Source organism: Aspergillus karnatakaensis (assembly GCF_047715665.1).
Source record: "Aspergillus karnatakaensis strain CBS 102800 unplaced genomic scaffold BJY04scaffold_53, whole genome shotgun sequence".
Lineage (NCBI taxonomy): Eukaryota > Fungi > Ascomycota > Eurotiomycetes > Eurotiales > Aspergillaceae > Aspergillus > Aspergillus karnatakaensis.
Window position 1 is genome coordinate 136795 of NW_027395765.1, and position 16291 is coordinate 153085.

The window sequence follows — 16291 nt, forward strand, 5'->3', positions numbered from 1 at the left end:
TTAATTGACATCCATTCTTTTCTCGCAATCTCGTTCTCTATACCGATGATGGCGCCGCTGCTTGGGGATTGGGCGGCGTCCACTTCTGGACACAGAGCAGACGGCCCCGGCCTCCGTCAGAAAAGTATCCTTTACGTCGACGCTTATGACTCTTTTTCTTACAATGTGGTCGCCATGCTCGAGGAGGTTCTCGGTGTTAGAGTCACGGTAATGATGATCGATGCGGCGTGGCCGGATGGCAACATGCTGGAATTTCTCCAGCATTATGATGCAGTCGTCCTGGGTCCAGGGCCCGGTGATCCCAATGTTCCTGAAGATGTCGGCATCATGTCCGACCTCTGGAATCTAAGCAGTACGCATATACTGCCCATTCTAGGCATTTGTCTAGGGTTTCAGAGCCTGTGTCTTCACCATGGCATTCCTATCGGGCGGCTGCCAGAGCCTTTGCACGGTCAAGTCCACATGGTAACAACGAACCAGCGGGATATTTTCGAAAATATTCAAGACCTGGAGGTCACTCTCTACCATTCGCTATACGCCGTATTTGACGATCCGGCGAAATCAGCTCCACGCAGCGGGACTGGCTCGCTGAAGCCAGTCCTCGATATACTTGCTTGGTTTTCATACCTACCTAAAGGCTGTACTTCTGCCGCTGTGCGGGTTCCCATGGCTGTGCGGCATAAGGAAAAGCCGTTTTGGGGGGTACAATTCCATCCGGAATCCTGCAAATCTGACCGGGAGGCGTGCAATGAACTGCTTCGCAAATGGTGGGCCATGTCCATCAAGTATAATAAAGACCATGATCATGAGGGCTATGGGAGTCTACCCAGTGATATTATCCGGCCTTCGCATGAAGTGACGAGCTTGCCGGATGTGGTTTTCACCATGGTTAATTGGAGTGCCAGATCATCCGCGCATTCCGCCTCTCGATCACTAGTCACAAATCGTTTAGATGTTGAACGAATTTGTGAATTATTCAATGCTCCTGGACTTCCCACTGTCGCATTCCAGTCTAATGGCAGATATAGCATCATATCCGTCCCCAGTCCAGGTAGCTGGAGACTTGAGTACTTTGTTCAACAGCGATACCTCTCGATGCAGAGGACACCGCTATCATCTAGCCATCACGATACTTTCGATGCTGCAATAACAACCGTGGAAAAGTGCATGTCTGTCCCTCAATTCTGGGACATCTTAAGATATTTTATGGACTTGAAAAAAGTTGACTCGGGCGATAGTGGAGCTCCTTTTTGGGCAGGGTTTCTGGGTTATTTCTCCTACGAGTTGGGATTGGCTTGTCTCGCTCATCCAAAGCACGAGGGTATACATATTCCAGATGATCCCCACTCTCGAGATGGCGCTAAAACTAAGGATCCTCCTGATGTTAGCCTCTTATGGGTTGACAGGAGTATTGTTATTGACAACGAGTCTAACCGGATTACTGTTCAGTCGACCAGAGACGCAGATGATCAACCAGCTGGCTGGCTAGATGAGGCTCTGGTAATCATCAAAAGATCCCTCCACGACGACGGTCTGGCGAGTGCGAATTCCACTGCAGATGAAGAGTTTTTGGATGGCATCTTGAGGCAGGGTGCGATCCGGTTTCCAGACGAGAGCGACTACCTACACCAAGTGGAAGCTTGCAAGGATGAACTGAGGGCGGGAGAGTCATACGAACTGTGTCTTACCTGTGAAACATCCATTGATTTGCCGTCTCCAGTTACTGCTATAGGGCGCATTCAGTTTCCATGGAAGCTGTACAAACGACTACGAAATTATAACCCTGCTGCTTTCAGCGCTTTTGCGAGGCTTGGAAATGTCAAAATTGTGAGCAGTAGCCCGGAGTGCTTCCTCAACTGGGACCGGCATTCAACCTTGGAGATGAAGCCGATGAAGGGGACAGTGAGAAAATCTGACGACATGACATTGGAGAAAGCCCGAGCAATACTTGGCTCAACAAAAGAAATGGCCGAAAATCTCATGATTGCTGATCTTATACGACATGATCTTTATGGCATCTGCGGTACCGGTGGCGTGTACATTGAGAAACTGCTTGAGGTGGAGGACCATGGGCGAGTTTACCAAATGATCACACATGTCAAAGGGCGTGTTGATCTGTCTCGCCCTGGATATGCCGTCAAAAACATGCCACAACTCCAGTCGTCGCACATGTCTGGGTATGGTCTTACGGCATTGCAACGGTGCCTGCCACCTGGATCCATGACCGGTGCTCCAAAGGAACGTTCATGCCTGCATCTAACCTCGATCGAGCGCCGCCAACGCTCAATATATTCGGGAGTAATGGGTTATTTAGATCTTGGCGGAGGAGGGAGTTTCTCGGTCCTCATCCGCACGGCCTTCACTTCCTCTGACGACCGAGACGATGTCCAGAACTGGCGGATCGGCGCTGGAGGTGCAGTGACTATGCTGAGCAGCGCTGAGGGCGAATGGGATGAGATGCTCACCAAGCTGCGCACTGTTTGTGGCATATTCATGCCTTCTCTGGCAAAATAGTGCTGCATACAGCAGCCGCAGAAGACCTCGTCTTGTGTTCCTGATCGCCACTTTCCCTTCAATGTTATCGGCATTTGATGTATTCTTTGCATAGCAACGATTTCAACAATTGCTTTTGAACGAATGATGTGGTACGGTATATCAATTAGACGGATAGATGGGTTAGATTCAACATTCAGCGTGGGAATGGCGCTTGGTTACATTAGTGATTGTTATATGAAAAAGTTCATGCGGAGTACGAATTAAAGTACGATTCAATCTTACCACCTCAAGACTGTTTATCAATTTCTCTTCTCTGAATAATAATATGTGTGAGATATACCTACCGTACCTAGAGGAGTGTGTTTGTGAAGTTTGCACTACCGTGGTTGACCGCCTGCCGATCGTTTCCGCCTGACGATCGATTTTCAACCCCCCACCCCCTTCTAAAAATAAAGTTTTTTAACTATATATAAATAAAATTATTTAGCGAATGTCTGGTGTACTAATTATAAGGTACTTAAGGCCTGTATAGCGCCTTTTTATAAATTCTAAAAGTACTAGGGAAGGCGGATCTGCCTATCCCTTTTACTAACTAGTAGGGGGACCTCCTTAACTTCCTAAGCTACTAGTGGCTTAATAACCTGCTTCTTCTTAGTTAGTAATTCCTTAGAGGTTTTCTTAGTAGTTAATCTAGTAGTTTAAATATTATTTTAAAGCTATTTAGCTACTTTCTTAGCTAATTAATTTTTCTTTTTCTACTACCTTTTCTGCTCCTCTATTTATATCTATAGTTAACGCTATTCTAGTTTCTTAAGCCTCTTTAGCTCCTTTACATACTTAATTTCTTTCTTTCTAAGCTATTTTTATACTTTTTCTTCCTCCCTGGCAGCCTTAGTGGTTTATATAGCCTTATCTTTCTTCTTTATAGTAGTACATGCCTGCTAAATCTTCTTAGGGGAATAGAAGATAATATACCTATTCTTAAGGGCTCTAAGAGCAAAGTCTAGAAGCTTATTATACTATTACTTCTTCTTTTTATTTACTAGTACTGTCTTAAGGCCCTTGTAGTAAAATTTTAGCAGGATATTCTTAGTAGTTAGATAGTAAATAGTAGAGCTTAACTTTTTAGTTTTCTAGTTATTTATTTTTACTATTACTTTTCTAAGAAGCTGTTTAATCTGTTACTAGTCCTCTACTTATAGTACTAATTATATAAAAGTACTAGAGGAAGGGCGTGAGTCTTTTTTCTTAGAAAACTTTTTTAAAATAATCTCTGGGTTAAAAGGTACTAAACTAGTTAATTTCTATGTACTTTTAATATTCTTAGTAGATAAAGTCTTTTCCTATACAGGCTAGAACAGGCAGAAAAAGTCTCTTTTTATAATATAGCTTAGGCCTTAATATTTATATATAAATATCTCTAGTTAGTTACTATATGCCTAGGAAAAAGGTAAGAAGATCCTAATATCTAGGGGCTGCAGATAATAGGTTAAATAAGGTAGAAATATTATTATATAAATCCTATTAGCCAGGCAGAACTCTATAATTTATAGTATAAGGTAGGAGCTATAGCTATTTATAATAAGAAGCCTCTAGTACCTTCTTATCTTTTTCTTAGTTTTTTTATTAAAAATATCCTAAATTTATATAAATCTAAGATTATTATTAGTTTATCTAGTCTTAGATAATATAAAAAAATAGTAATATATTTTATTCTTAAAGTCTTGTAGCTAGGAATCCTAGAGATTCCCTAAGGCGGCCTAGTAGATAAGGCCTGGGAATAGAGAGGTTTTATTAGCGTAGATATAACTAATTATAGTTATTTATTCCTAATTCCTATCTTATACACGCTACTGGGATTTATTAGTCTTATTATCCTTTCTAGAGAAGATCCTTTTTACTTTTAAGAGTACCTTAATAAGAAAACCTTTCTTATCTATATTATACATGTCCTTAGGCTAAATCTTATATTCCTAGATCTTTCTAGCTAGGAGTTTAAAGTATAATATATAATAAGCTACTAAATTAGCCTTCTTTCTTGCAGTATTAATCCTAGTTATATATTAATATATAAGCTTATTTTTATGCCTCTCTAGAAAGCGGCTAGGCTAGTGTATTCTAGGGTCTTGTTATGGAAGAACCAACCTCTGGCTTCTTCCTAACCCTGGTAACCTCTTATAAGCTTGTAATACTTAACTTAACTTACTTAATCCTTTTTCTAAATAATTTTATATCTAACTAGTATAAGGACTAGTTATAGTTAAGATTAAGCTTAGTTAAAATAGGCAAGGCTAAGTATCTTATATATAAAATACTTATAAAGTAATTTGTACAAGTATATTATTATTCTAAAAATAATTTTAAAAAATAATTTATAAAATATATTAATTATAAAAAATAAGTAAGACTAGATATAATAGTAATAAGCATCCTTAAATATTTTTTATGTTATATACTATCCTGTATACTTTTCTAAAATATACTAAGTAATATACTTAATAAGGGTACTCCCTTATTTATTATTTCCTTACTAGTTCCTAGTCTACTAAATAATATATATATATAATTTCTTTATAAGTATATTACTAGGTAACTTTTATTATATAATAATTAGTATTTATCTATACTTATTAGTATTACTAGGTTTATCCTAATACTAAAGATAGTTAATATATTAAGAGCCTAAATATTATAATAGCATAATTTTCTGTAGTTAATAATATTTCTTCCTTAATAATAGTATCCTAGGATATTATTACCTTATTATAATATTACTAGCCTATATTTTCCTACCGCGTAGACTACCTTAGCTAGGTTCTTAATATTATCTCCCCCTCTTCTTACTTTTTATCCCAGAAAGTATAAGTATTATAGATTTCCCGCATACCTGTAAGTTCTAGATCCCTTTTTTTTTTAAAAAATAGCTTATTATATTTTTTAAGTATAACTACTTTACTAATTATATTACCTAGTCTAAGAGTATAATCTAAAATAGCCTCCCTATCCTAAACCCTTATAATTATTACTTTACTTATAGTATTATATGTATTATAAACTTAAAGAGCTAGAACTATATATTATATATCTGTCGCGGTTAAATTATATAAGAAGTAAGTTATAATAAAAAATAATAGTCTAATTAAAAATATAATAAGAAGTAAATAAAGTATAAGATAGCTAAGGCTAAAAAAGCCTCTGCTTGTTTATTCGCGAAACTATCCTATCTTTAAAAATAATAAAAATTCCTAAAAGAGCATGGTGTTAAGATATTAGATTATAATATAATAATAATAAATTAGCTAGATAAAAAGGATCCTCTAATTATTAAGGATTACTTTAAACTTAAGTACCTAGCTAATAAGTATAAGGCTATAATTACTTAGCTAGCTATAATATTAGACTTAACTAGTTTAACTTAAATAATTAGGTCCTTAATATTTTAGTAAAATATAAACTTTTTTACTTTTAAGATTCCTAGTAGTATTCCTAAACTTTTTTCTAGTAACTTGTTAGATTCTTAATAGGTTCCTAAATATTTTTAGAGGTATTATATTCTTTTTACTTTACTAAGTATCAGGTTTTACTACTAACTTATTTATAATTTAGAATCTTTTTAATTTTATATTCTACTTTATTTATTTTTTTAATTTTTATATATTTAGTAAGTTTAGTATTAATAAACACTAGTTCTAATAATAAGATATAAAAAACTAAGTATATATATTTTATAGAAGCTAGTAGCTTTAGTTAATAATTAACTAGTCTTAGTTACTTTTTAATTTTAAATAATCCTAAGCAGATATGTGTTAAGAACCCAGCCAGGCGGTCTACACGGTAGAATAGTACGGACCAGTAATATTATGATAAGATAATAGTATCCCAGGACACTATTATTAGGGGAGAAATATTATTAGCCACGGAAGATTATATTATTATAATATTTAGGTTTTTAATATATTAATTATTTTTAGTATTAGAATAGACCTAGTAATACTAACAGGTATAAATAAATACTAATTATTATATAATAGAGCTTACCTAGTAAGATACTTATAAAAGAAATTATATATATATATTATCTAATAAACTAGAAACTAGTAAGAAAATAGTAGATAAGGGAGTATCCTTATTAGGTATACTACTTAGTATACCTTAAAAAGGTATATAAGATAGTATATAATATAAAGAATATTTAAGGATGCTTATTATTATTATATCTAGTCTTACTTATTCTTTATAATTAATATAAGTTATTATCTTAGAGTTACTTTTAGAATAGTAATATACTTGTACGAACTACTCTATAAGTATTTTATATATAAGATACTTAGCCTTGCTTACTTTAACTAAGCTTAATTTTAATTATAGCTAGTTTTTATACTAGTTAGATATAAAGCTATTTAGAAAAAAGATTAAGTAAATTAAATTAAGTATTATAAGCTTATAAGAGGTTACTAGGGTTAGGAAAAAGCTAGAGGTTAGTTCTTTTATAACACTTAAGTCTATTTATAATAACTATTTTTTTAAGGATCTTTTACTTAAGTCCTTTCTTAAATTACTTAATAAAGGCCTTGTTATCCTAAGATATATATAATTATAATTATATAAACTTAAACGCGTAATAAAATATATTACTTATTTACTTTAGTTATTTTATTTCTTATTTAGTATTTTAAATAGTATTAATATTACTAAAGGTATCTTTTAAGTATCTTTTAAAGATACTATAATTTATAAAGATTTCCTTAGTATTATTAGCTATATTATCCATGTTAGTAGTTTAGTATTCTCTTATAAAAAGTTTAAACTATTTATAAGCTACCCTAGTAAAATAAGTAAAAATAAAAAAAAATTTATTTTCTTATCCTATAAATTTATTTTTATTAATATTAAGATAGGTATTTATCTAGGTCTACTAGTACCTAAGCTTAAATTAAGTATTATTAAAAAAATTAGGGGTTTTAAGCTTTATAATTTTTATAGTAAGTTTATTACTAAATTTAAGGACCTGTTCCTAGAGCTATTTAATTATTCCTTATATATTATTAGTAAAAATAGTATTATATTAATTAAGGTTATTAGTTAAGTTATTAATAATTATAGCTTAATTATTAAGCTACTCTTATATAATATAAATAATAAATTAAAGTTGCTTTATATTAGTAAAGGGTTAGTTAGCTTACTAATTTCCTCTAGAAACTATAATAATAATTATTTTAAGTTAAGATAAAATACTTATATTAACTAATAATTAATATATTATAAAAAAACTAACCTCTAGCTTTTTCCTAACCCTAGTAACCTTTTATAAGCTTATAATACTTAACTTAACTTATTTAATCTTTTTTTTAAATAATTTTATATTTAACTAGTATAAGGACTAGTTATAGTTAAGGTTAAGCTTAGTTAAAATAGGCAAGGCTAAGTATCCTATTATTATGGAAGAACCAACCTCTGGCTTCTTCCTAACCCTAGTAACCTCTCGTAAGCTTATAATACTTAACTTAACTTATTTTAATCTTTTTTCTAAATAACTTTATATTTAACTAGTATAAAAACTAGTTATAATTAGGGTTAAGCTTAGTTAAAGTAAGTAAGGCTAAGTATTTTATATATAAGATACTTATAAAGTAGTTTATATAAGTATATTATTATTTTAAAAGTAACTTTAAGTAATAATAGATTATTAATTATAAAGAATAAGTAAGATTAAATATAATAGTAATAAATATCCTTAAATATTTTTTACTAGTATATTACTCTAGTATACTATTCTTATAATCTTTAACTAGGTACCTAGGTACTATCCTAGTATATTATTTTTTTAGTCCTTTATTATAGTATATACACGTAACCTTTTTTTTATAAGTATCTTACTAGGTAAGCTTTATTATATAATAATTAATATCTATCTATGCCTGTTAGTATTACTAGGTTTATTCTAATACTAAAGGTAGTGTAAGGACACGCGAATGTCCTGCTAGTACTAACTTAGCCGCGGGCTGACTAAGCGTATACTAACTTCAGAATTCTTATAGAGCAAGATTCTAAACCTTAGCGTTAATCTATATTATTTCCGTGATTCTTGAAAACAGCCCTTATTTCCTTATTAGGTTCCCGAGTCTTGAATATACTAATTTAACCAAGCCTATAAGAAACCCTTTTCTTATAATTTTAATGCTTAACCCCCGCGAATTAGCCTATTTATAATATTAGAAGAATTAAAGAGATTCTTATAATTAGCTTAAACCCCTAAGAGAATAGGTTAAGTACTCCCCGTGGAATAGGATAGCTCTATAACAAGTATTTCCCTAGTAAAGGAACCTATACCTAATAAGACTCTTGCCCTTAAATTATAAATAACTAGCAAGGAATTATTAATTATTAAGAAATAATATATTATAATACTTAAATATAAGCTTATTACTTACAAGTAACTTACTAAGCTTAATATATTTAAGTCTTATAAGTATACCTATTAATTATTTAAAATAATTTATAAGGGCCTTATAAAAAAATATTTACCTAGAGTCTACTTATTATTAAAAAATATACTTTACTTAATTACTAACTATGCTAACTACTAGATATTCTATAACTAGATAAACATGCTCGTGAAGATAAACTAGTTTAATAAAGAAGATAAGGTAAACTATATAATACTCTACTTAGATAGTACGCTTATTATTTTATAAAAAGATAAAAGCTCGCGCGAATACTATAAAAAAGGTTAGAATAGTTTATATAACTTTCTTAAGAAGTAACTAGGAGACCCGCGGAATAGACTCTAGGAATTATAATCTATTATTCTCCGCGCTTATATAAAGCCTAATAAGAAAACTAAATTTGCGTATCTTAAGTAGTTTAATAAGATAATTAATAAATTAAGTAAGGATATAAAGAATCCTAAACTAATTTAGCTTTATATATTTTATAAATTATTATCTTACAAGACTTAATAATAACTTTATAAATAGCTAGAAATATTATATAAATAATAAAACCTTATAAATATAGTTATTAAGCTTTAACCTCTAATCCGCGCTAGTATTAATAATAGCTTATAAAGATTAAATAATAGTAGTCCTAACCTTATAAGGGGGCGGAATAATAGCTATAAATATAATAGTTCTTACTTTCTAGGAGGGTATTTATAAGAGCTACCTAGTAGTCTTGTTAGGAACTAAAATTTATAAAATAAATATTCTAAACTATTTACTAACTAGGTAGGATCCCGCGAAGGAAGGTTTAAGAATTAAAATACTTATTATAAGTATTATAAGAGTAGGTACTAGGCAAAGAATTACCCTGTATAAGGGGAGAATTAATTCTTTATATAAGAAGACCTTATTATTTATATTTATATAAAAGACTAAGGGTTTAAGAGGGCCTTAAGCAAGTATTTTTACTAAGCTCCTCCGCAGGAGGTAGCCGTAGTTAGTCTTTTATAAGAATACTTTAGTATTTTTTTTACTAAGTATTTTTACTAAGCTCCTCTGCTAGAAATAGCTATAGTTAATATTTTAGTAAGGAAACTTAAGGTCTTACCTACTAGTACTAAATTATTTATAAAGTAGAAGTAGCTTCCTGCCTTAGTTAAGCTTAGTAATAATATTATTTATATCACGCAAGTATTAGTAAATAATAATAGTATAATAAATATTATACTTATAATACTAGCAAAGCAAGCAGGCTAGAAAATATTATTATAATAAGTTTATATGTTAATAGTAAATAACTAGGAACTCTAGAATAAAAAAGTAGTAAAAACTAAAATAAAACTTAAGAACTCTTATAAAGTCTAGAAAATCTTTTATAAGCTAGCTATATCCTTGCTAGATATCTTAGAGCCTTTCTTAAGTATTATTTAAATAAAACTTTATAATCTAGAGACCTGCTAGGTAGATAAGATCCTAAACTTTTATAATAGTTCCCTCTTAAATATCTTTATAGTTACCGCGGAAGAGATAGGTATTACTTATAATCTATTATAAATATAAGTTCTCTAGGTTAGTATAATCTAAATAAATAAATTATTAGTAAAAGATATCCTTAAGTAGTATTATAAATTTATAGATATCTTCTTAGACCGCGAATTAAAGGAATTACCTTTATATTATAAAAGAGTTAACTTATAGATTAAACTAGAAAAAAGCAAGAAACTATTATTTAGCCTTTTATATAATTACTCTCCTTATAAAGTACTAGCTATTCGCGAGTATATCTTAATAATACTTATAAAGGGGTAGATCTAACTATCTAAGTTACTTGTAGGAGTACTATTACTTTATATACTAAAGAAAAATAATAGTATTTATATATACGCGGACTATTATAGGCTAAATACTATTATTATTAAAAACTAGTATCTATTACTATTAATAGATAAGATAATTAGGAAACTTAATAAGGCTAAGTAGTTTAGTTAATTTAACCTTTATAATATATTTAATTAGATTTATATTATTTATGGGTATAAGTAGAAAATAGCTTTCTAGATAAAATTTAAGTTATATAAATATTATATAATACTATTTAGTTTAATAAATACCCCTGTAATATTCTAAGGGTTCGCGAACTAGGTATTCTATAATATCCTAGATATATATATTATCGTGTACCTAGATAATATAATTATATTCTTATAAATACTAGAAGAATATTATTAATAAGTAAAAGAAATTTTTAGTAAATTATATAAGGTAAATCTATATTATAAGTAAAGTAAATATAGCTTTATAGTAATTAAGATTAACTTTCTTAAGTATATAATTATATTAGAGAGTATTAAGATAAAACCCTCGCGGGTAAGTATTATTATAAAGTAACTTATACCTAGGACTACTTATAATATTCTTATATTTATTAGCTTCGCGAATTAGTACTAATATTTTATAAAAAAATACTCTTATCTTATAGCTTTACTTATAAATTTATTAAGAAAACTTAATAAGTAAAATACTTTACAAGCTATTAAGAGTCCTAAGAATATTATAATAAATAAAGCTCGCGAATTATTCTAGAAGATTAAGAAAGCTTTTTATAAGATAGTAAAGCTAACTTATTAGAATAAGTTTTTTTTTACGCGGTTAGAGAGTAATGCTTCTAGCCAGGTAGTTTATAATATATTAACTTAGTTATAAAAAAATAGCATGTAATACCTAATAATATTTTTTTAAGAAGATAATTATTATTAAATATAATTATAATATTAGCAAGCAAGAACTTCTAGCTATTATAAAATTATTTTATAAGTAATAGTACTACCTAGAGAATAGTCGCGAGGAAATAAAAATTATTATAGATTATAAAGTATTATAGAACTTTTAGTCATGGACTAAAGCTCTCTTATAAATATAAATTTATTAGTCCTAGTTCTTAGCAGGATTTAGATTTAAAATAGTTTACTATACGGGTAAGCTTAATCTAGTAAATAACCTATTATATAAGATAGATTATATAAAATCTACTTATTATAAGAATAAGCTAGAGTACTAAGAGTATATTCTTAGTAAGTTATAAAATTAGCTTGGCCTATCCGCGAAGTAGGTTATAATTATAATACTAGTTTTAGAATAAATACTTATATTATAAAAGTTAGGCAAGGGACTAGTTATAAGGATCGTAATAGTTAATAAATCTAATACTAGGTAGTATTAAACTACGCGGGTAATAGCCTAGTATATCTTATATAATAAAGGACTATTTTACAAGGACTTTTTTATTAAGTTATTTAAGAAGCTTCTAATACTACTAGAAAATAATCTTATTATATAAGATATCTGCAAAGGCCTAGCAAATCCTAATATTAAGTATATTATACTTAAAAGGGGTAGATTAGAGCTAAGCCTCTAGTTAGATAAAAATAATATACTTTATTATAAAGGAAAGATATATATCCTAGACTAGTATTTCCTGCGCCTTAAAATACTCGTAAAGCTTTATAATAATCCTTTAATAAAATACTTTATTTTAAAAAGAACTTAAGAGCTTGTTTATTAGTAATTCTAGTAGCCGCATATATATAAGTTTATTAAGAAATATTATTAAAGCTGCGTAATATATTTAGGCGCGAGGGTTAAGTATAATAAGTAGCAGGGCTTGCTACAGCCCTTACTAGTCCCTATAAGAATATAAAAATAAATTAGTATAAATTTTATTACTAATTTACTAGCTAGCACGGGGATTATAAATCCTAACTAGTAGCTATATAATATAATTCTTATTATTATTAATTATTTAAGTAAGATAGCTTATTTTATCCTTATTCACAAAATAATTAAGGGAGTATAGCTCGCAGAAATAATACTTTATAAGGTAATTTACTTATATAAAATACCCGTAAATATTATAATAAATTATAAATTAGTTTTTATACTAGGGTTCTAGTTTAACTTAATATATTATCTTAAGATTAAGTAGTTATTAAGTACCGCGTACTATTTATAGATAGATAGCTAGATAAAATATTTAAATAATATTTTAGAATAATACTTATAAAGTTATATTAACTTTAACTAGGATAACTAGGTTAATTTCTTACTACTTATAGAGTTTATATATAATAACTTAGAGCAGGTATTAATAGGTACTACTTTATTTTATATAAAAATAAGTAAATACCCTCGCGTGCTTGTACTAAATACCTAACTAGATATTTAGAATATCATGGAGAAAAGTACTATAGATTATATAGCTAGGCTATAAAGGATCTATAAAGATACTATTAAGGCTTTAAAAAAGGCTTGTAAGTACTAGAAAAAGTATTATAATAAGAAGTATATTATTAAGATCTTTAAGGTTAGTGTTAAGAACCCAGCAAGGCGGGGTTGCAAGGCAGAAACAGGGACAGCTATTCTAGTTAGGATAGCTAGGAAGAAAGGACAGCAGGTTAGTCAGGATTATAGTCACGGGAGGACAGCAGTCTAGGAAGGACAGGAACCCTAGGAAGATAGTAGTTTATAAAGGACCGCTACTAGGGGAGGATAGTAGTTAAGGAAAGGACTACTATTAAGGAAAGGACTACTATTAGAAAGGGACGGCAGTTATAGGATAATAATTATTACCCTAGGATAATAGTCTAGCATGCTCTAGTAGTAAGCTATTAAGTAAGTAAAAAAGAGCTAAGGTAAGTTACAGGTTACGTGAGACTACTATAACGACTACTATAGTAGACAGCCAAGTATTAGTAGTTAAGATAGTAATTACTAAAAACTATTACTCGAACTACCACGCTAATAATAGAAGAAGAGTAGTTAGGATAGTAGTTAGACAGAGAATATTTAAGGATACTTATTACTATTATATCTAGTCTTACTTATTCTTCGTGATTAATATTAATTATTATCTTAGAGTTACCTTTAGAATAGTAATATACTCGTACGAACTACTTTATAAGTATTTTATATATAAGATACTTAGCCTTGCTTATTTTAACTAAGCTTAAACCTAACCATGACTAGTCTTTATACTAGTTAGATATAAAGTTATTTAGAAAAAAGATTAAGTAAGTTAAGTTAAGTATTACGAGCTTACAAGAAGTTACTAGGGTTAGAAAGACGTAGAGAGGTCTATTCTTCTGTAATATATTAATTACTAGTTAACACGAGTATCTTGTCTTAATTTAAAATAACTATTATTATAGCTTCTAGAGGAAATTAGCAAGCTAACTAACCCTTTACTAATATAAAATAACTCTAGTTTATTATTTATACTATATAGGAGCAGCTAAATAATTAAGCTGTAATTATTAATAGCTTAACTAATAACCTTAATTAGTATAATACTACTCTTATTAGTAAAGCCTAAGAAATAATTAAATAGCTCTAGGAGCAGGTTCTTAAACTTAATAATAGACTTACTATAAAAACTATAAAGCTTAAAACCCCCGAGCCTTTTAATAGTACTTAATCTAAGCTTAGGTACTAGTAGACCTAGATAAATACTTATCTTAATATTAATAGGGATAAGTTTACAGGATAAGGAGATAAAGTTCTTTTTGTCTTTACTTACCTTACCGGGGCAGCTTATAAATAGTTTAAACCCTTTATAAGAGAATACTAAACTACTAACACAGATAATATAGCTAATAATACTAAGGAAATCTTTGTAGACTATAATATTTTTAAGAGATATTTAGAAGATATTTTTAGTAATATTAATACTACTCGGAACGCTAAATAAGAGATAAGATAACTAAGGTAAATAGGTGATATATCTTACTACGCGTTTAAGTTCGCGTAGTTATAATCACGCATATCTTAGGATAATAAAGCCTTTATTAGGTAGTTTAAGGAAGGACTTAAGTAAGAGATCCTTAAGAAGATAGCTATTATAGATAGACCTAAGACTATTAAAGAAATAGTTAAGCAAGCGGTACGAATTAATAACTAACTCTAAGACCTGCGGGTAAGAAAAGGAGGTTACTATTAGTACTAGTGTAATAAATACTAAGTACTATATTTTTATTAATCTAGTAAGACCGGAGGAAACCGCGCTAATACTAGATAATAATTTTAGCTAAGGAATTAGGGATATAATAATCTTTACGGACCTTAACTAATAGATCTTAATATAATACTTTCTAAGAAGGAAAGGGAACGGTATTAAAAAGAGAATCTATACTTTACCTGCGGTAAATTAGGCTATAAAGTAGCGGACTACTCTTAAAGAAAGAAGCAGGGCTAGAAAAATTATAAAGGTTCTAGATAAAGAAAATAACTAAATGCTATTATAGAGCTAATAATACTTAACGCGACTAGGGAAAAAGACCCTTTTGCTATATCCCTAGAAAAAGTAGAGTATGTGGAAAGTATAAACATGCCTCTAATTTACGAGGAAGCCGCAAGAATTACCCGGGAAATAAAAGAACTAGTTAGGTATATACTATACCAAGCTAGGAAGCTAAGGGCAAGGGGATACCTAAGTAACTTGTTCCTAGACTAGAGTAAATAAAATAGACAAGCCCTTAATAGTATAACTAATATAGAGCTAAAAGCTTATATACGTGTCTAGGCTAGAAAATATAATACTAGTTATAGCGGCGAGGCCCGTGGACTTATATATAAGTACTATACTAAAAAATATTAACTCTAATAAATTTCGTAAAATAACTAAGTTAAGAGGTTAGACAGGACTTATAAAGATAAATCTGTTACTAAGCTAGTTTAAGAAAAGGAGCATAGCAAATTCCTAGCTATTATATAGGACTTCGACCCCCTTAATAAATAATTTAGTACTTAAGTAGAAGGCCCTGATCCTAGTAGGGAGGAACTTATTAAGGTACCTAAAACCCTGATTAAAAACCTTATTTAAGAAGGATTTGAAGATCTTTTTAGACTACTAGGTAATAAGAGAAGGCCTGATATTATAAAATAAAATTACTAAGAATATAGGAGAGTTAAGATTAAGTAAGAGTAATAATAACTCTAGTAATAAATCGCGTCTTAATATTACTATATCTGGCTAACGTGCTGGGACAGGATTAATAAGGACTAGGTAGTATACAAATAGTTTTATAATAAATATCCATGATTCTGCAGAGCCTGCGGGCGAGATAATCAAGATTATTATAATAACCTAAGAGAAACTAGTAGAAAGCGAAAAAGCCTACTTAATTATAAATATTATTACTACTAATAGTATAACTGCAAGTACTATATTAAGCACCCTAAGTATAACTAGTAACTATAAGTTACCTGCTATAAGTAAAGGTATCTAGTATTATAGTATAATACTCTGAAAAATCTAGTAGAATATAACCTGGTCGCGCCCAGATATATTAAAGATAATATAA

At 29.8% G+C, this 16291-nt stretch overlaps 1 protein-coding gene across 1 annotated transcript; it reads left to right on the plus strand.

Annotated features, from left to right (window-relative positions):
• The first annotated feature begins 451 nt into the window (after positions 1–451).
• Positions 452–2776, plus strand: pabA (aminodeoxychorismate synthase pabA). The gene has a single exon (XM_073712494.1). The coding sequence runs from the start codon at positions 463–465 to the stop codon at positions 2512–2514; it is 2052 nt and encodes a 683-aa protein (XP_073567494.1). The 5' UTR covers positions 452–462; the 3' UTR covers positions 2515–2776.
• The last annotated feature ends 13515 nt before the right edge of the window (positions 2777–16291 follow it).

What these genes read in the sequence shown, in the direction of transcription:
- pabA (XM_073712494.1), top strand. Translation starts at nt 463, where the DNA reads ATGGTAACAACGAACCAGCGGGATATTTTCGAAAATATTCAAGACCTG.